Source organism: Cynocephalus volans, chromosome 17, assembly GCF_027409185.1.
Source record: "Cynocephalus volans isolate mCynVol1 chromosome 17, mCynVol1.pri, whole genome shotgun sequence".
Lineage (NCBI taxonomy): Eukaryota > Metazoa > Chordata > Mammalia > Dermoptera > Cynocephalidae > Cynocephalus > Cynocephalus volans.
Genome location: NC_084476.1, coordinates 8,892,321 through 8,913,349, shown reverse-complemented (window position 1 = coordinate 8,913,349; position 21,029 = coordinate 8,892,321). Strand labels below are relative to the sequence as shown.

General features: G+C 49.1%; 1 protein-coding gene across 3 annotated transcripts in view; it reads right to left on the bottom strand.

Moving 5' to 3' along the window:
* ZER1 (zyg-11 related cell cycle regulator) overlaps positions 1 to 17,632 on the bottom strand; it is a 28,627-nt gene extending 10,995 nt beyond the window's left edge. The window contains exons 1-8 of one of the 3 annotated variants that reach the window (XM_063082362.1): positions 17,272 to 17,632; positions 6,419 to 6,670; positions 4,918 to 5,068; positions 4,089 to 4,525; positions 3,572 to 3,748; positions 2,614 to 2,728; positions 2,328 to 2,474; positions 1,791 to 1,964 (exon numbers count right to left, since the gene is read on the bottom strand). In XM_063082362.1, coding sequence (XP_062938432.1) covers positions 1,791 to 1,964; positions 2,328 to 2,474; positions 2,614 to 2,728; positions 3,572 to 3,748; positions 4,089 to 4,525; positions 4,918 to 5,068; positions 6,419 to 6,576 — 1,359 coding nt within the window. In that variant the 5' untranslated portion in view covers positions 6,577 to 6,670; positions 17,272 to 17,632. The remainder of the gene's footprint in view (positions 1 to 1,790; positions 1,965 to 2,327; positions 2,475 to 2,613; positions 2,729 to 3,571; positions 3,749 to 4,088; positions 4,526 to 4,917; positions 5,069 to 6,418; positions 6,671 to 17,271) is intronic. The other 2 variants (XM_063082361.1, XM_063082363.1) reach the window with 2 other exon arrangements.
* Positions 17,633 to 21,029: the final 3,397 nt, after the last annotated feature.

The following is a 21,029-nucleotide window of genomic DNA, read 5'->3' as shown; positions in this document are numbered from 1 at the left end:
CGCTTATCAATATTCAGTGGACATCCTTCCATGTTAGGATGTGTAGATTCTACCATAATATTTTGTTGTGTGGATGGAACCATATGCTACTTTTCCAGGTCCCTATTCCTAAAACACTTTGGTTTCCTTTGATTTCTACTTAATGAAACAAGGGGGGTTGTATGTATATCCTTTTCCTCTAAGAACATTTCTATTTTTTTTTTTTGGTGGATAGCCAGTACAAGGATTGAACTCTGAACTTTAGTGTTTTCGGCACCATGCTCTAACCATCTGAACTAATCAGCCAGCATCTTAGAACATTTCTAACTGTGGAATACCTAGGTGGAAAGCTAAATGTGTGTACAATTTTGGCCAGGTCTGCCAGTTGCCTTATGAAAGGGCTGTGCAACTCATTCCTCTCCAGTAGGAAGTGTAAAAGGGTGCTCTTCTCCCACCTTTGTCAATGTTGGGCATCTCCTATCCCTCGAGATGAAGTATTGTATCTTGTTATTTTAATTTCCATTTCTTTGATAGGGTTTGTTAATTCATTTGGGAGTCTCCAAATAGCATTTTTTTTTTTCATTTAACAAAAAGACACCCCTTTTACCTGATTATAAAATCAATCTCAATGTGGAAAGAACAATCCCTGTAAACTCTGGTGTTGGCAAGGCAGAGAGGTGGATATTCTCTGTATCCCACCATGGCCTTTCTGGTGGTCAGTTTGGTAACACACACCAAATGCTTTAAAAATACACATACCCACTGCCCCCACAATTCTACTTCTAGAAATGATTATAAGGGTAATCAATTAAGTATAGTTAGCAAAGCACTATCTGAAACAGAGAGGAAAAAAAAAAAAGCAACCTAAATGTTCCACCATAGAGGCTGATTCAATAACTGTAATTTACACAGTCAGCAGGGCCTGATCTGCAACCCCGTGGTTCTGGAACTTGGCCACTGCTTCCAAGCTCCAGCAGAGTCTACAACAGAGTGGCCTCTCCCAGGATGAGGACACTGAACACTGCTGGTGTCACCAATTATGAAACTAAACCATTAAAATCAGCTATATCTGGGGTAGGACAGATGGGATTGTGAATGACTTTCACTTTCTATTCAATATATTCATGTATTACTTGAGTTTTTTTACTTTTTAAGAATTCGGCATCTTACTTCTGTAATCAGAAAATTAAGATTATTAAAAATTTTTGTTGTAAAGACATGTTTGCTGGTATGGGAGATTTTTACATTCACAAGACGCTGTTGAAGTAAAAACCCACGTCACACACACAAACAGTACACACAGTTTGTGTAAATGATCCTATTTACTAAATGTGAATGCACAGACCCAAGTCAAGAACAACAGACATCCAATGTTAACGATGATATCTCTCTGGGTGGTGGGATTATAGATAATTTTTATTTTCTTTATAGCTGTAATTATGACTTTTCTATGGCAAAAGTTTTTTGATTACTTTGATAGTAAAAGCAGCTATCAGAGCGTGATGGGCAGAAGAGCTGAGAGACAGCACAGCAGAGGCCCAGAGGCAGGAGGCCGGGGGCCCTGGGCCTCCCCGTGGAGCAGAGTGGAAGAGGGTGTAGGCAGCCATGGGCGATGGACTGCGGGGTGGGGGACGACAGGGTTCTGGGGACCCTGAGTGCCAGATCTCAGGAGGCTGGGAGTGCTGCCGTGGGCAGGGGGAGCTGGCAGGGAGGCAGCACAGGGCTGGTGCTAAGAGAGCTGCATGTCTGGGCACAGGGATGGAGAGGAGTGGTGGGACGAGCATGCGGGCTGTGGCGGGTCGGGGGCTCACCGTCACCTCCTGGTAGGATTCCATGCCATTCAGCACCACTTGGATGACCTGCCGACGCAGCTTGACGCTCTGCTCTGAGCGGTACTCAGAATTGGTCAGGTAGAAGAGGGCGGCGCTGCCTGTCACCTGAATATTCTTGTCATACTTGTGGCACTTGAGGGCTGTGATGACCAGCTGTGTGAAGAAACGGTGGGGGTGGGGCTGGCAAGGGCTGTGCAAGTTGTGCAGAGACAGGCCAGGCTCTGTGAGGGCTTCAGCATGGCCTCTGGGGCAGGCCCTATCCCAATCCTGCTCTCCAAGGGCAGAAGTGGGGACTGGGGGGCAGAAACTAGGGTGGGGCTGAGCAAGGCCAGTGCTGCAGCGAGTCAGGCACTGCAGGGGCAGAGATGGGCTTCAGGAGGCAGGACTGCCTGCACCCTGGGGACAGCAGGGGAGGGTAAAGGAAGAACAGGGCTCTGGGGATATGGCTCAGCCAAGTCCAGCACCCTTCATGTGGGGACGGACAGGAGCCCAAGGGACTTCAGGGTTGGGGCTGACCTTTAGGGCTCGCAGAAGCTGGTTGCAACGCTCAATGCGCGCGATGTCAAAAAGCAGGTTGATGGCCCGCGAAGTGATCTCAGGCCGGTGCTCTGTGTAGGCCTCGATGGCATTCAGCACCTGCTCCTCATTTTTATCACCACTTACCTGGGGATGTGGCATACTCAGAACAACCCAGAAGAGGCCAGAAGGTAGGATGCCCAGACCCCAGCTCAGTTTCTTGCCCCAGGGCAGACACTTGGGTGTCCCCAGCCCAGCCTCTTCCCTCCCCTTCTCCGCCTCTCACTTTGTAAGCTGGAATGTGCGTGAGACGGCACAAGGAGGTCTCGAAGAGCCCGAGGAACTGCAGTGGCCTCTTCAGAGCCCGGAAAGGCATGATGCTGCTCTTGGAAGGCTCAATGCTGGGGAGGGAGGAGCTGGGTCAATGGCTTGGGGCCAGGGCCTGACCTGGGCCTCCCTATTGGGGTGGCTAGGCATTTACTAGATGCTCTCTCTTCTATGCTCCCCAGCCTCATCCTTTTTGTCTTATTTTATTTTTAAGGGTAGGGGACATAGATCCCACCTCTTGATGGAAGGGTGGCAAGGTCACATTGCAGAGGAACATGCCGAACGGGAGATATTGCTGCAGCCATCTTCGGGAAACACTATCTGCCATTCTAGTGAGAATGTGTCACCCTTAGGTTTCATGAACAATTACGAAGGGACAAGCTCATCAACCAAACACCATTAGAGCATTGTTGGAAATAGGGTTTATGGACAGCTACAGCTGGTTGGGTTTGAATCAGACCTTTCAACCAACCAACCCAGGAACCAACCTGACTACAGCAACATCTAATAAGTAGCAGATACTGCCAGCCTCACCTTACCACCATTACACTGTGCTCCGGTCAGTCTGCGCATCTGGTAATTTCCCTCATGCTCTCACTTTCCAGCCTTTGCACATGCTGTTCCCTCTGCTAGAACACCCTTCCTCTGGCAAACTCGGAATGAGCTTCCAGGACAGCCCGGATGCCACTCCTCCTTCTTCCTCCTTCCAGATCTTCTGGGCAACCCTAAGGCCCTGTATTTCCCTATGACAGCCCTTAAAATGACTGGCCGGCCCCACCAGCTCTCACAGGCTCCAGGAGGGCAGGGCCTGATTCCTTTCTTATCTCCAGCAGCCAGAACAGCACTTGGCAGAGGAGTGCTTGGTAAATGTTTGTTGAATGGCTCCCCAGCAGCAACCAGGGGGGTTGGGTCCTCACCTGGTCTGCCCTGCTTCCTCTTCCATCTTGGAGATGCTGCAGTTCTCCAGGATCATGTGCCCAGAAATGTCCAGGGACATCAGGTTCCCCAGCTTCTGCACAAAGAGGCTCAGCACCTTCCGAGTCAGCTTGAACTTGTAGTAGCTGGAGAGGCGATCTCGGGAGATGTCCAGGTGTCTAGAGGTTGGGGTGGGGACTACAGGTCAGGACCTGGGTTAAGTTGGGGCTGCCTTGTAGACCCCTGTTTCTTCAGTCGATAGTGGGAGAGGGAGATGTGCCTGCCAAAACTGTTCCAGGACATTCTGGAAAAAACCCCTGCTGAGACCCAGTTACTCTGATCAGCCAGCTGAATAATCCAGCCGAAGCACTGGGTTTAAGGAATGGGAATGTCTCTTCCATCCTCACCCTCTGCCTGGCCAGGGGCTCCTGAAACTCTGGGACTGACAGCACCCGTCTGTCCTCCTCCCTGCCCCGCCCACCCACCCCTGCCCAGGTGAGCTCTGGGCCGGTGGCTCACCGCAGCTTGTGCAGCTGGACGATGACACGAATGTGGTCATCCGACAGATCCATGTTGTAGAGCACGAGGGACACTAGGCTGTCCTTCCACTGGGTCAGGAAGGCAGCATCGCTTGTCTGAATGCCTGACAAGTCCAAAGCAGCCAGCGAATGCAGTGGCCGCAGCAGGGACTCCACGGGGACCCCATCGATCATGCGACCCAAGTTGAGGAAACGGAGGCGGCTGAAGCCCTCGAAGGTGAAGTCCTTGACCAGCACCTGGCAGGTGGGGTTGACGAGGCACTCATCTTCACAGCCCCCCGGGCTCTCCTCCTCATAGAAAATGTTGGCGCAGCCGAAGAGGCTCAAGGACACCAGGGTGTGGCTGAAGCTCCTCAGTGTCTGCAGGCTCTTGGCGGACAGCTTCTCGCAGTTGGTCAGGTACAGCTCCACCAGGTCCTGGCAGCAGACACAGCACCATCATCCCCACTGCCCAGCCCTGCCCAGGCCTCACCCTGGACTACAGGTATACTGGGAAGGAGGTCTGCACAGTGGGGGGACAATAGTGGGGGTGAGTGGCCCTGCCCCCACTCACAGTTGGACCCTCCTTTTTTTTTTTTTTTTTTTTAAAAAGATGACCGGTAAGGGGATCTTAACCCTTGACTTGGTGTTGTCAGCACCACGCTCACCCAGTGAGCAAACCAGCCATCCCTATATGGGATCCGAACCCGTGGCCTTGGTGTTATCAGCACCGCACTCTCCCGAGTGAGCCACAGGCCGGCCCACAGTTGGACCCCCTTGGGGCAGCCTCCTGGGGGCCAGCCCCGGTGCCCTGGTGAGGAAGGTCTCACCTGCTTGCGAATGGCTTCCAGATCCTGGTCCTGCACCAGGTCCTCGCGGAGGTGGATGCGGGTGAGGCGGGTGCTGCGGGGGTCCGAGAAGAGGCTGAAGAAGCTCTCATGTGGCTCAAAGTTGCAGGCGGCGTTGACCAGCTCCACATACCTGGGAGAGGAGAAAGCCTGGCTCAGGGAAGGGGCACAGGGACCCTCGTCCTCCCTTCAAAGCACAAGCCCTCCTCTCCCTAAAGCCTTCTCAGGTTACCCCAGTAGCAACCTCTTCCTCCCCTTCCTCCTGATAGTACTTGGTTGGATTCTGACCACACTATACAGGAGAGATTAAGGGTGCCTCAGGAACCAGAAATCTAATGGTAGGTCTCTGGGTGACCTTCTGGTGATGCAGGGACCTCTTATCAATAGTAAACCCTGAGCTCTTTCACCCAGAGCCCTAGACACTCCCTTAACAGAGACACACATAGGCCTCCTCTCCTGTCACATGCCCTCCTTCTATACCGTAGCAGCAGCAGCCTCATAGCCATGTCCACAATTGCCATCCTCATAAAGGTGGCTTCTGGTGCCTCCCAGGACCCTTCCAAAGAGGCAAACTAAACCAAGTGGTTTGGAGTTCCCAGCTGAGTACAGGGCAAGCCCTCAGTAAAACCCTGTTGAGCTCATGCAAGAATCCTGGCCTGGTGGAAAAGGCTTTGGAGTCAAACACTCCAGAATCTGAATCTTGGCTTGGCTGCTCCCTACCTGGGCAACTTCACACAAGTAACTGAACCTCCCTGGACCTCAGCTTCTTCATCTGTAAAGTGGACATAATGCAGGTCTGCAAAGTGTCCACTCTAGTGCCTGACGCACATTAAACATTCAGAACATTATTACAAGTACAGCTCTGTTCTTAGGTTCCCACTTTCCTATGCAACTGTTTGGTCTAACAATTACCTTTTTGGGCATCTAGACTGAGCTCCCAGCATCCAATGAATGCATATCATTTTCTATGAGCCCCTAGCAGTGGGGAGTCCCTCAGAGGGACCACATAAAGATTTTCTGGATGATTCAATCCCTGGTCATGGGTCCACCATTCCAGCACTGGCATAAACCCATATGTGTCCACGCTCACTCAGTGTGCAGGAACCAGTGCATGTGTGAGAGTGAGCATACACACACACACACACACGGGACAGCACATAACTCCTTAATTTATACGCAGGTTTCTACACCATCTCATCACTCAATGCACACATGCAGTTTCACAAACATGCCCTGTCCTGCACAAGTCTACATGTGTACACACACCCATTCTTTCACGTGCATGGCCTGCACATACCAACATGCACACTTATACACCTTCACTGTTATGGATAGACCACCATTCATGCATGGACATGCATGTGCACGTGTACCCCCTCACACATTCATATCTGTAGCTAGCCCCACATGGTGCACAAACACACACGGTCCTCATCTCCCCACACACACTCATGCTAAGACCCTGGCCACGGGGCTTGCTCACTCATTGACCAGCCGGTCACAGATCTCGCTGGGCAAGAAGATGTCTGGATGTAGCCGAAGAGTCTCCTTGTCCAGCAGGTAGCCCAGGGTGCCATCCAGGTTGCGCAGGCAGAAGTCGGTGCAGAGGGCCATCAGGGACTCAGGAGTGTCAGATGCCATGCTGGGGGCAAGCAGGTGGGCCACTCCAGGACAAGGGCCCCCAGGGGCAACAGTTATTCCCTAGTACTCACAGGATCATTGGCAGAGCCACAGCCTGGGGAATGGGAAAGAAGCCAAGTAAACCACACATAAGGTCCAGAACCATTAGTTGCCCTATGTCCGCACTTTTGGTAGGGAAACTGAAGCCCAGGAGGTCACACTCAAATTAGCAGCTTAGCAGGGCCTCCTTCTCTTGCCTCTCTCTGCTGTGCCACTGTCTATGCGTGGTCTGGCCTGCAAAGAACATGGGGCCTGTCCAAGCATTTCTTTGCCTTCATGATGCCTGTGGGCAGACGTGTATGCTGGGGACCCAATGCTCGGGTGGAGATAATAGGGACTTTGACCATCTGTTTCTCACAATCTGAACAGCTACACTGGGGTGTCCTGTGCTGTGCAGTACTTCCTAATCTGTACACAGCTATCACTGATTGAACTTAGTCTGTGCCAGGACTTTATAGACATGATATCACTGAATCTCATGGTATATGATTAAAAATGAAGGCTCCTTCCAAGAGAAATGAAAATATATGTCCACATATGTCCAAATGAAACTCATACATGAATGTTCATAGCAGAATTGTTCGAAATAGCCAAAAAGTGGAAAAAACCGAAATGTCTACCAACTGATGAATGAATAAACAAAATGTGGTATATCTATACGATGAAATATTATTCAGCCATGAAAAGTATGGACACATGCTATAACATTGGACTTTAAAAACATTTTAAGGGGGCTGACCCCGTGGCTCACTCGGGAGAGTGCGGCGCTGGGAGCGCAGCAGCGCTGGGAGCACCGAGGCCGTGGGTTCGGATCCTATATAGGGATGGCCGGTTTGCTTACTGGCTGAGCATGGTGCTGACAACACCAAGCCAAGGGTTAAGATCCCCTTACCGGTCATCTTTATACAAGAAAAACAAACACAAACAAAAAACATTATTTTAAGTGAAGGAAACCAGTCACAAAAAGTCACTTATTATATGATTCCATTTATATGAAATTTCCGGCCAGAATAGGTAAATCTATAGAAACAGAAGTAGATTAGTGGTTGGAGAAAATGGGAAGTGACTGCTAATGGGTATGGGGTTTTGGCGGGGTGACGAAAAATGTTCTCAAATTGATTATGGTGATGGGTGCACACTCTATGCAGATACTAAAAACCACTGAATTGTACATTTTAAATGGGTGAATTATGTGGCATGTAAATTACATCTCAATAATGTTATTTTGAAAAGTGAAGGCTCCTACTAGCTACGTAACCTTGGGGCAGGTAAAGATTTCTTAAATCGGACTCAAAAAGTGCTAATCATAGAGTAGGAAATGACAAACTGATGTGCACTGGAGTAAGGAAAATTCTGTTCATGCATACACAAAATATTAATTTGAGATGGGCAATAAACCTAAATATGAAAAGTAAAATAATAGGTGTCTAGAAGAAAACACAGGAACATACCTTAATGACTTTAGAATAGGCAATGATGTGATTTTACATAAAGAGAAAGAAATTGATGAACTGGACTGGACTGCCTCAAAATTAAAAACTCTGTTCATCAAAAGATAAGAAAGAGAAAGGGCAAGCCACAGGCTAGAAGATATTTCCAACAATATCTGCAACAAAGGACTTCTATTCAAAAAATATAAGCCGGGGCTAGCCACTTAGGTCACTTGGTTACAGTGTGGTGCTGATAACACCAAGGTCAAGGGTTCGGGTCCTCTTACCAGTCAGCTGCCAAAAAAAAAAAAAAAAAAAAAAAAAAGGAAAAAAATATAAGCAACCTCTACAAATCAGTTTGGAAAAAAAAAGATGTAGCACCCACTTTTATTTATTTATTTATTTTTGGCAGCGGGCCGGTAAAGGGATATGAACCCTTGACCCTGATGTTATAACACCTTGGTCTAAGTGAGCTAACTGGCCAGCCCCAGCAGCACAGCACCCAATTTAGTTTTTTAATTTTTAATTTTTTTTAGTTGCTGGCAAGTATGGGGCCCAGTTTTTTTTTTTTTTTTTTTTTTGAGGGGGGCAGCTGGCCAGTAGGGGGATCTGATGGGCCCAATTTTAAAATGAGCAAAAGACTTGAACAAGACTTTCATAAAGGAGGACAGTGAAATGGACAGTAAACATATGAAAAGCACTAAGCTGCATCAGTAACAGGTAAATGCATAGTAAAACCACAATGAGATGGTATTTCCTACCCACCAGCTGGCTCAATTGAAAACAGCTCAGGAGGGCTGGCCCGTGGCTCACTCGGGAGAGTGTGGTGCTGACAACACCATGTCAAGGGTTAAGATCCCCTTACCAGTCATAAAAAAAAAAAAAAAAAGAAAACAGCTCAGGTAATACCAAGCATGGGTGAAGATATGCAACAATGGGAAGTCTCCCATGCTGCTGGTGGGAGTGTAAATTGGTGTAACATGAACACTGTTTAACACTATGTACTAAAGCTGACCAATCACATATGTTCAGCATTCAGCAATTCCACTCCTAGATATATAACCAACAGAAATGCATATATAAATGTACACCAAAAGACACACACTAGAACATTCACAGCAGCACTATCAGTAGAGGCCAAAAACAAAAAAGAGGCTGGCCAGTTAGCTCACTTGGTTACAACATGGTGCTGTAGCACCAGGGTCAAAGGTTCCAATTCCTATACTAGCCAACTGCCAAAACAAAACAAAACAGAAACAGAAAAGAACCTGAATGTTTGCTGACATTGGAATGGATAATTATGGTACATTCACCAATGAAATACTGCGTGGCAATGAGAACACACAAACTCCTGTTACCATCCTGGATGAACCTCACAATGTGTAGTGAAAGCCCAACGCAAAAGAATATATACTGCATCGATTCATTTAGGTATTGCTCCTTTAAAGCAGAAAACAGGGGAATCTAATCTGCGGTAGGAGAAGTCAGGACTGTGAGCACTTGTCGGGGGTGGGGAGCCTAACTGGAAGGGGGTTATGGGTGCTGATGAGCTTCTAGTCCTTTATCCGAGATGGACGTATAGGCGTACTCACTTTGTGAATATTCATGGAGCTGTGTATCATGATGTATGCACTTTTCCTAAGGAACATTATAATTCAATAAAAAGTTAAGAAAAATGGCCTGGACACCAAAGATGTCCACATTTAGAAGGTATTCAGAGTTCAGCCAAGTGGTAATCCAGCTGATCGTGCATCCCCAGCTACAGGGAATGAAAACTGATGCTTCATATTCAAATCGAGTGACCAAGAAACCATTCATAGGACCCAGGACAATCTCAAACCAACATTTTCCTATCAGGTTCTACATCAGAGAGGGAGAAAAACAGACAAAACTAACTCTGATGGTAGAAGTCAGGTCAGTGACCACCTTGTAGGCAGGCAGTAACTAGAAGGTGGAAGACGGGGCTTCTGAGAGTGCTGGGACAAGTGTGTTCACTTGTGGAAATTCACCAAACACTACACACACACCAAGTTCAAGGGTTCGGATCCCCACACCGGCCAGCTGCAAAAACAACAACTCTACACTCACATTCTGTGTGCCTTTCCTTACGTATATTATACTTCAAAAATTTTTTATTTAAAGGTACAGGCTGGGTGGTCAGACAGATCTATGCTTTGACCCAGTTCCACAATTCACTGGTTAATTACTTCACTTCTCCAGACCTGTTTCCTCATAAAATGGGCATAATAATTCTTACCTCACAGGGCTGCTGGAATAAATGAGATAATGTTAGGAATCCTGTCAGTCCCAGGCCTAACAGACTAAGTATACAACAAATGCTTATGATCCCATCTGACAGGTGAGGAAACTCAAGCTCAGAGACAGAAGTCTACACTGTACTAACCGGGGCTCGAACCTGATCTCTTGGACTCCATCACATCATCTCTCAGCGGGGTCCAAAGGAGTTTAGGTCTCAGCATTGCCCCTGGCTTCTGGGAGTCTCGGTGTCCATACACGAACCACTAGGCTGCTCAGGAAATCCCAGAGAGGCCACAGAGCACTGTGGGCTTTGGTGTCAGCCAGTTCTGAGTGCAAATGTGGCACCACTGCTTACTGGTGACCACGCTGTATGAGCTCTGGAGCCAGGCAGACCTAATTTCAAGTCTTAGCCCCACCATTTAAGAGTAGGTGAACCTGGGGCAAGTGTCTTACACCTCCCTGTGCCTTAGTATCTTTTTCTCTAAAATAGGGGCAACACAGTACCCTATCCACAGCACTGATTGGAGATTACACGGAATAATATAGAAAAGGCTTAACATGGTGCCTGGCATGTAGTAATTACTCAATAAAAGACAACTATTATGATTATAGTCATCACCTTCTCCTATCTCACCTGCCCTAGTCCCCAAACAGAGCAGAGTCTGTTGCCAGCCTAGCTCCAGGCCAGTGATCCCCAGGCTGGTCTCCTACAAGGCCCATTGTGTTAGCTGTCCCACTGGCTACATGACACCCTCAAGGCAAGGAACAAAAAGCAGGATGCCTGGGCCTTGGGCATGGGTTTCCTTTGCCTTCATTCACTTTCAGATCTTCAAGAGCCCAGCAGCCTCTCCTGCCTGGGAAGGTAGAGCCAGAGGGAGTGCTACTGGCAGGGAGACCCTGCCCTGCTGGAAACCGACAAGTCCAATCTCTTCCAGCAGTCACTCATGGACTCAGGAATTAGAACCAGCTTTCTGGCATACTTCGTCCCCACTGACTCCCTACTGCAGCCAGCTGGCCCTTTTCACTGTACTGGCAATGGCCGTAGGCACAGGTCACCTTCAGACCTTTGCTCGGTCTGTTCTCTTTCAATGGGGACCATCCAAATCCAACTAATTATTCCACTTTCTACTCTAAACACCACCCCCTCCCCACCCCACACCCAAATATACCTCCATGTCCTTCCTCCAGGAAGCATCTCCTAACTACTCTAGCCACACTGTCTCTGAACTCTCCTTTTGCTTAGCTGATGCCTATTGTCCCAGTGTCAAAGTGCTCCTGCTGTGTGCTCCCACAGGCCCCACCACAGCAACTAACAGTTTGTGCTGATGCCAGTTTCATTGCCCAGCTTCCTTGACAGATGGCCGGCTCCAGGAGGGCAGGAACCAGTCTGCTTGGTATTGCATCCTTGGGCCTCTTCACTTAGTAACTATCTATTGAGTGCTGGAGTCCAACGGTGAGCCTGCCAGACAAGGTCCTTGCCCTCATGGAGCACACCAGCTCTGGAGGAGGACAGACATCTCCCTAAAAAGCATACAAATGCATGGCAGGTAACTGGGACCAGGGTTCTGAAAGAGAGGGAGGTACCTGAGGCTCTGGGTGCCTAACCAGGGGACCTGCCTTGAACTGGGGAGTCAGGGCAGGGATCCTTAGAAGAGACATTTCAGCTGAGACCCAAAAGATGAGTCCTAGTTACCGCTAGTGGTGGGGAGAGAAGGGAAAGGTGCTCTGGGAAGAAGAAGTTCACAGGCTGAAAGGACGGGAGGTGCAGAACGTTGGCACCTCAAGCCCACTTCCATGTCTGTTTGCTAAATGGACAAAGGAAAGTTGAGCACCTGATGTGGGGCCTGACGCACAGTAAGGTTTCAACAAATGCCTGTGGAAGGAACAACAAGAGACTCACAGGCCAGGATACACACAAGGCCCAGGAGGCAAGGAATACTCTTGCATTACTCCCTGCCCACTGTCCTAGGACACTGCTCGGCACCTGGCTGCTGTAGATAAAGCCTCATGACTGAATCAGAGAGACCCAACAGGGGCCTTTCCTTTTCTACAGGTCTGAGCCTAGTTACCCAGGTAGCTGCTCCACCTTAACCCTGCTCCCCAGGTGAAGGAAACACTACCATGTCAATTGCCAAGGTCACCAAAAGCCCCCAAAAGACAAACTGGGCAGATGGCGCCATCTGCTAACCTCCCTTTGCTGTAGTGCCGACCCTGCTGCTTGGGGCTGGGGGTGAGCTGGAGAAGGAAGGAGCCGTCCTCATCTTTGCACCAAGGTTGAGAGGCCTGGGGCCTGGAACAGCCTGCCACTCATGCCCATCTAGCTGCAGGCCTGGCACCCGCCAGGGGCAGCCATCTCTCCCCACCCCACCCCTTAGGGATCCTCATTCTTGTGGCAGGCACTGGCCATCTGGAATTCTGGCAACTGGAGACAGAGGGGACAGACCACCACACCGGGAGAACCCTGTGTCTTTCTCCATGCCCCTTCTTGCAGGTTCCCTAAAACTGGATCCATCACGAACTCATGACATCCTGGGGGAGGGGGCTGAGGGGAGAAGAGAGAGAAAACAACAACAGCAACAGCAAGATCGGCAGCAGCCCGCACTTCACTGCCTCCATGTTGGTTGCTTCTGGACATGCTGCTGAGCTCCTTACAGACTTTATTGCATATAGCCTCTTATTTAACCAACCAAACAACAGTTCCTAGTACCCTATATTTGTAATGAATTAATCATTTGCATATCAATTTGTGTACTGACCTTCCCCAGCCCACGGGGTCTGGGAGGACAGGAACTGTGTCTGCTTGCACACACATGCCTGCATCCTCCCTGCCCGACTTGTGCCTGGAATCTAACAGAAGAAAGGTTTGCTGTTGCTGGAATTATCTCACCATAGCATTGTGAGGTAGACTTTGCTTCCCCATTTTCTGCTGAAGACACTGAGGCACACGCAACTAACAAGAAGCTTGCCTGAGATCACAAAACTGATGAGAGAGGATGCAAACCTCAACCAAACCCACGCTTCTCACCAAACCACTCAGTCTTTGGGCCATCCATCCAATCAATGGAGGGGAAAGAGAAACTGAAGTCCAGAGGAGAGAGCATGCGACCCCACCAGCATCCTGAAAACCCAGGGACAGAGAGGCTGAGGGAATCAGAAGCTCTGAGCCTTGGAGCATGGCCCACCCTGTGAAAATATTAACTCAGGAGCTGGGGGAAAAACCCAAACAAATGCCCTATTTACAGAGGCTGGAAGCTTTCCAGAGGGAGCAGGTCATGGGCCAGAGATTGGGGATGGGAGGCTGCTGTGAGGGGAGTTGGGGCAAGTGCTGAAGGTCTCCAGGGGACAGGGGTACAGGTGAGGATCAGAGGTCACCTGGCTGAAAAGTCTGCAGAGCCTAAATCTGTGGGGTGGGTTATGTTAGGAAGATGCAGAAACGGAATGAGGGAAGAGTCCATTTCACCATTGGGTGGCTGCTGGTACCATCTGGAGGCAGTGAGGCCTTGGGGACGCTGGGTTAGGCTAGAAACCAGACTGCTTGGGTTGTCTTCTTGCAATGTAACTTATTAATGATCATACCCATACTGGGCATCAAGTACATACCAAGAACTCTGCTAAATACTTGATACACATTAATTCATTTAATTCTCTCAACACCCAAACAAAGCAGGAGTTATTATAATCTATAGCTTACAGCCAAGGCAGTTGAGGCTTTGTGGCTAAGTAATTGGCAGTGGACTATGTATATGCACATACAGATATGTACACATGCATTCATTAATTCAAGGCCCAGTGTTCTGAACTTTCCGTGCATGTTCTCATTGAAACCATAGTTACCTGTGAGGGGCATGTTATTACATGGGCAGGACCTCCAAGCCTCAGCTTTCCCTATGAATATAAGGTCATACACTGCATACAATGACAGGGATACATTCTGAGAAATGCATAATTAGGCAATTTCATTACTGTGCAAACATCATAGAGTGCACTTATACATACCTAGACTATATGGTACAGCCTATCGCTCCTAGTCTGCAAACCTGTACAGCATGTTATTGTACTAAATACTGTAGGCAATTGTAACACAATAGTAAATATTTGTATATCTAAACATAAGCTTTCACTGTGTCCTTACAACTCTGAGTATCCTTGGGCACTGAGCACAGATGATCCAGGATTGTTGGTAACCATTCTGTGGACATGTTATTTTTTGGCCACAGGATTGGAAGCTTCCTGAAGGGAGGCCCTTTGCATGATCCACGGGGTCTCCATTATACAGTGAGCGTGTGACTAGCTAGTTACAGGTGAAGGAGCCTCAGTTGCACGAGGTCCCAGCCAATATTTTCCCGCCCAATCAACTGTTGTGAATAGCACCTGCCTCATGGGGTCGCTGAGGCAGTAAGGTGGTAATTGATATTTATGAAGAAGAGTAATATTCCTAAGAATATTGCTTGGAGAGACCTTTCTGCTCATTTCTGAAGCTGGTAAATCAGCTTTAGTGATTGTACCAGATGTAAGACTTTGGTCCCAAAATAGATGACCCAATAGGGGTCTCTGAACTCACATTTCAGGAGACAAGAACAGCTGAGATACTGAAACCAAGCAAATAACCTTGGTGATAAGAGCAAGCAGCCCTCTACCTTGAAGGCCCCCAAAATTTGCAGAATCCTAGTAGCACTAATGGTAACAAGAGTTGGTTTTTACCTTCAAAGACAGCTTTAGAGAAAACCTAATTCTTTCACAACCAGTGTCTCATTTTATCCTCTCAACAGCCTTCAGAGTTAGTGGGAGATAGGGGGAGGCCATTATTCTTGGTGTACAGATAGGGAAACTGAGGCCCAGAGACAGAATGGAACTTGCCCAAGTTCACACCACAAGCCAGCAGCAGAGCTGAGGCTTGAACACAGGTCCCCAGGTTGCTAGTTTGGGGTTCTATCCACAACAGCCTGCTCTAACATGCTGAATCTCAGTGTCCAAGTGCTGACCTGTCATTTTCAAATCCTCTGGCCCAGCTGCCCTGCTTGATGATGTAGTTTGGGCTTGGGGGTGAGGACAGAGATCAACATGGTTCTGCTCTCTACAAGGCAGGATGAAAAATCTCAGCCTCTGCCAGGTACTTTCAGGATCAGCAGTCTCCACCTGCAGATTAGCCACACACACCCCAACCACACATCTATGCCCAACATACACTGCTCTTCCCAACCTGTCTCCAGCCCACATTCATTTCAAGACTATCATTTTATGTGGCAGAATGGAGATTTGCAGGGCTCTTTTTAAAAAGCCCCATCAATTTCCACTGCTATCAAAAAAGCTAGGACCAAGCTACCATCATCCTTGTAGGAAACGCAATGACTTGTACCACTGAGGGATGTCAGGAAGTTTCTACTCTGACGCCCCCAACATTCCCCCAAATCCTACTACCTCAACAAGGCAGCCAGAGCCAGAGACACAACCAGCTGTTGATAAAAAGAAATGCTCTGAGGCAGACACAAACGCAAATGGTCCCTTGGCGTCACATCATCCTCACTATCATGAGCACTAAGTACTGAGTACTTACTACTGGCCAAACACTGCACTAAGCACTTCAGTGCATGATCTCATTTAACTCAATAGCCCTATTTTACGGATGAGAAGACTGAGGTGGAAAAAGGTCCCTTGAACATATTCTCATAACTGGGAAGAAACAGCATGACTTGATTTAGCCACAGTGCTCTATGGCCATCCTTTTTTGTATTTATTCCACCAATGGTCGTTACAAAGATGGAAAAAGGGTACTTACAATATAAGGTCAGAGCACAACGGCCATCTGTCATCTAAAACAAATCTATATTTCCTCCAGCCACTAGACATTTCAACAAGTTCTGAAAAGGTGTCTTATTAGATACCCAGTGACCCTGCATCACACAGACAGCTCCTGTGACATCCTCCCTACCATTATCTGGTCCCCACTGTTCTCTGACTTCCTTGTCAACCACTCTTCCCTTCCTTCACCATGCTCCAGTCGCACCCTCCACCCCTTGCTGTTTCTTAAAATCACCAGCATACAACCCAGGACCTTAGCACTTGCTGTTGAATGACCTGCCACCAGACAGCTGCATGGCTCATTCCCTCACTCATCTCTGCTCAAATATCACCTTATTAGAGACCTTCCCCGACCACTCTCTGGCCCTTCCCTCTTCATTGCTCTCCATGGCACTTATTACCACCTTACATATTATATGTTTATTATTTCTTGAATGAACAAATAAACCAAAGTAGAGAGGCCCTTCACCCTGGCAACCACCTCCTGCTCTGAGTGTAGCCTCCTGTGACCCTTTTCAAAACTGTCTTCCATGCTCCTCCTCACCAGTTTGAACCCTGAAGAGAAACATTCTGCGGGAAAAGTCATATAGAAGGATTTTCTCAGGCATCAGGCATTCTCCTCCCCCTTAAAAACAGAATGTACTGATAGGCACAGGAAAAGACTGGAAATCTTGGACTCTTTTGGTCAAAGGGCAGCTGAGTTCCACCCACAGAGCTATAGTGGCCGGTATGTCGGTTTCACTTTCAACTCAGGTTGCAACCCCACCCATCCATCCCTTTCCCACCCTGTTGGGTTTCCCTACACCTTGTCATCCCTTTTGGGAGCTGATCCAGAATCCAAGCCGTCCCTGAGCTTTTAAGCACCGCTCTGGGAGAACTTAAGCTCGTCCAACAGGTAGGAGGGGCAGAGGCTGGCCCTTTCAGCCCTACATCGATCCCCCATCTTGTAGGGGCATCCAAACAGGGCGTCATTTTCTTTCTGGAGAAAGGGAGCTCAGTTTTAAACCACGTTTCTCAGACCTGGCGGCAGGGGTGGAAAAGGGAGTCCTCCCAGCACTGGCCGAGATGGACCTCTGCAAGTGGTTGCAGCGGCGATGCTTAGGCCCCGAAGGCAGGAGGGAAGGAAGAGGACGCAGGTACATCCCTTGGCCCGGGGTCCGGGACCTACCCTGGGATGGGGCTGCCTTCAGCGCTGGGAAGCGGACGGGATTCTTCGTAGGCGAGGAGGAGCGGAGGATGGGGCCCGGGAGAATCCGGGGCCAGGATGCCTCGGGAGATTGGGGACCTCGTCAGGCTAGGGCCGGGGTCCGGAGGACAAGGGGGTCGGCGGGGCGGAGCCTGGGATCCCGGAGACTGGAGCTCCGGGCGGGAAGGGGTCGCGACGGGCACCCACTGGCCGTTACCTTGCCCTGAGGGCCGCCGGCGGGGCTGAGGGCCGCCGGGTGCTGGCTCCCGGGCTCGGCCCCTCCCCCGATCCGGCTCCTACGGCTCCTACGGCTCCGAGCCTGCAGCCGCCGCCGCCGCCGCTGTCAACAAACCCCGGGCGCGTCACTTCCGGGGCCGCCCCTTAGCAACAGCAAACGGGTTCCCCCGACGGGTTCCCGGACGAACGCGGCCGGCGGCGGCGGAAGGTTCCGGGGTCTCGCGGGCGGCCACTGTCCCCGCGCCCAGCTCGGCCTGGGGGTGCAGGAAGGGGGCGGGTGGGCCTCCACCCTGGCCCGAGCCCGCGTGCTCCGGGGGCTCTCCTGGGCCTCCGAGGGGCCTGCTCGTGGGACCTCGAGTTCGGTTCCCGCTCGGCCCTGCGGCTCACCAGAGCCCAGGCACGGGTTAAGGGCAGGGGTGACTCTGAGCGCCGGCCCCCGCCAGCCGGCGCCCTACTGAGTATCTCTTGGTTCTCCACTGGTAGCTCCCACTCACTCGTCCAGACGCTGGCATCACCCATCCCCCAAACGTGCTCCTGCACCTGCAGCTTAATGAACGGGCCACCAGGCAGCCGAGCTTTCAGATGGGAAACTGGGAGTTCCCGAGAGCCCCCGTGCAGCAGCCAGGTCCTAAGGACGTCTCAGAGCGGTCTCTCCTCCTCCCCAGGAGGGCCCGACTTCTGTCCACCGTCGTCGCCTCTCTGGATTGCTGCGACAGCCTCCTAACAGAACTCCCTGCTCCTTTGCTTCATTCCCTTCACAGTCCCACAGTCCCAGAGAGGTTTTTCCAAAACATAAATCTGATCAGGGCACTCCCCTGCTTATAACCCTTAACATAGATGACAAGGACTTTCATGAGCTGTCCCGTCTCCCTCTTCCAGCTTCTTGTCCTCCTCCCTTGCTCCTCCCTTCCATTCTTTAGTTCAGACAGCTTAAAGCAGTTTTGGTTCTTTTAGTGATCCTCCTCTCTCTCATAGGCTCAAATAATTCCTTCTGACTAAGCAGTCTGCTTGCTCCTATCTATACTATATCCAGCACACTCCTTTGTACCTTCTGGTTTCAGTTTAGATGGTTCTTTCTTAAGGAACCCTTTGTTGACGTGACCCTCACCCCTATTTTATAAATAGTTTTGTGGATTTTTTTTTTTTTTTTTTTTTGCATATCTTTCAGTCTTTGACTATGTATGACTATGTTTGTACAATCTTGAATGCTTTATTTTTTTATTTTATTTTATTTTATTTTTTAAAGATGACTGCTAAGGGGATCTTAACGCTTGACTTGGTGTTGTCAGCACCACGCTCTCCCAGTGAGCTAACCGGCCATCCCTATATGGGATCCGAACCCGTGGCCTTGGTGTTATCAGCACCGCACTCTCCCGAGTGAGCCACGGGCCGGCCCTTTGAACGCTTTAAAAACGCTGTTGATGATTTCAAATTATCAAAGTAAGACATGCTTGTAAAAAAAAAAAAAAAAAAAAAAAAAAAAAGGGGCCGGCCCGTGGCTCACTCGGTAGAGTGCGGTGCTGATAACACCAAGGCCCCGGGTTCGGATCCCATATATGGATGGCCGGTTCGCTCACTGGCTGAGTGTGGTGCTGACAACACCAAGTCAAGGGTTAAGATCCCCTTACCGGTCATCTTTAAAAAAAAAAAAAACAGTACAGAAATATATGGAACTAAAAATGAAAATCACCATTCAAACCCTAAGCCAACCACAATTTTATTTCCTTGCCCAGAAGTGGCCATTCAATAGTTTGGTGATAGGGCTGGCCCGTGGCTCACTTGGGAGAGCGTGGTGCTGACAACACCAAGTCAAGGATTAAAATCCCCTTACCGGTCATCTTTAAAAACAAAGAAAAGAAAGTGACTGCCAATGGGTACAGGATTTATTTTGGGGGTGATGAAAATGATCTAAAATTGGATGGTGATGATGGTTGCATGGTTGTTGGATGATAGTTGTATGTGCACAGCTCTGTGAATATAAGGTCATACACTGCATACAATGACAGGGATACATTCTGAGAAATGCATAATTAGGCAATTTCATTACTGTGCAAACATCATAGAGTGCACTTATACATACCTAGACTATATGGTACAGCCTGTCGCTCCTAGTCTGCAAACCTGTACAGCATGTTATTGTACTAAATACTGTAGGCAATTGTAACACAATAGTAAATATTTGTATATCTAAACATAGAAAAGGTACAGTAAAATTAAAGTATAAAAATGAAAAATTGTAGGCTTCTGGTCAAGATAGCAGAATAGACAGTCCTGAGCATCATTCTCTCCCAGAAATCAACCAATTCACAACTTTAAAAAAGCAACAACAGCCAAACTGGGGCCGCTAGAGGTCAGGGGAAGAGGAGGAGAGACCTACGGAGTGCATGAAGGTGGGAGAAGCCACAATGACAGAAAGAAAAACCTCTCTGACTGTTTTGAGCCCCAGCTGCTTCCAGGCTGGAGCTGCTGAACACACAGAGCAGGAGCAGGTAAAAGCCAGACGTGTACCCTTTGGATGAAGCTGCTTGGAGGTGGCAGGGGAGAAGAGAGACTTGGTGGCCCCCATGCCAGCAAGACCACTAATAGGGTTCCCATGGACCCACATAGGAGCGAGGAGCCAAAACAACTGAAAAAAAGGAACCACTCAGATGATGGTGAGTCATCACAAGAGACCTGTGCATGGACTGTCCCATGGGAAGTGTTTGCAATATGGGCGGTGGGGGAGACGGGTGCACTGGGGGAACACTGGGACACAGCAAGGACAGCTGATCTGCCCCCCAATCAGCAAAAGACCACTCAGAGAAGACTGGTCAGGAATATAGAATTGCATGGGGTGCAGTTTGATGAAAAGACTCAGGCCCAGATCAGAGTTTTCACACAACCCAGGTGCAACAGGTCTCTGGAGAGCCAGAAGTACCTATAAAGTCAACCATTAAAAGCTGAGCTGCACAAAAAGCCTTCCCTAGGGAATCAGCAGCAAAGCAGCAATTTATCTCAACCACAGAGCTCAAGTACTGGTCCCAACAGGAAGTTCTCCCATTTTAGAAGTAAGCAAAGGACAAAAAATTAGTTCTGCTATGCCTGGGATCCTGAGATATGGAGCTGGGGACTGGATCCCCCATACAACCAGGCACACCGCCAGCACCAAGGAGCATGCCAGAAACATCACCTCCATGTGAGTGGCCCACCACAGCCATCAATATAACCACAGCTGCCACGAAAGCAGCTTGACACCACATCCACTGGGCAGATGATCCATTGGCCACTGGAGTGCATTGACACAAGGAAAGTCACCAGCAGAGACCAAAGAGTAGAAGAGGATGTCTCTGTCCACAAAACTCATGCCAGAGTGACAGAAGCAGCATCTGCTCTATGTAATATTGGGGGACCTGACCACTCCTCTCAGCATTGGTTAGATCAGCTAGGCAACAAATCAACAGAGTAACCATTACTCTTTCAGAGGAGAGAAGAAATCTAGGGTTATCAGAGGTGGGAAGGGGGAG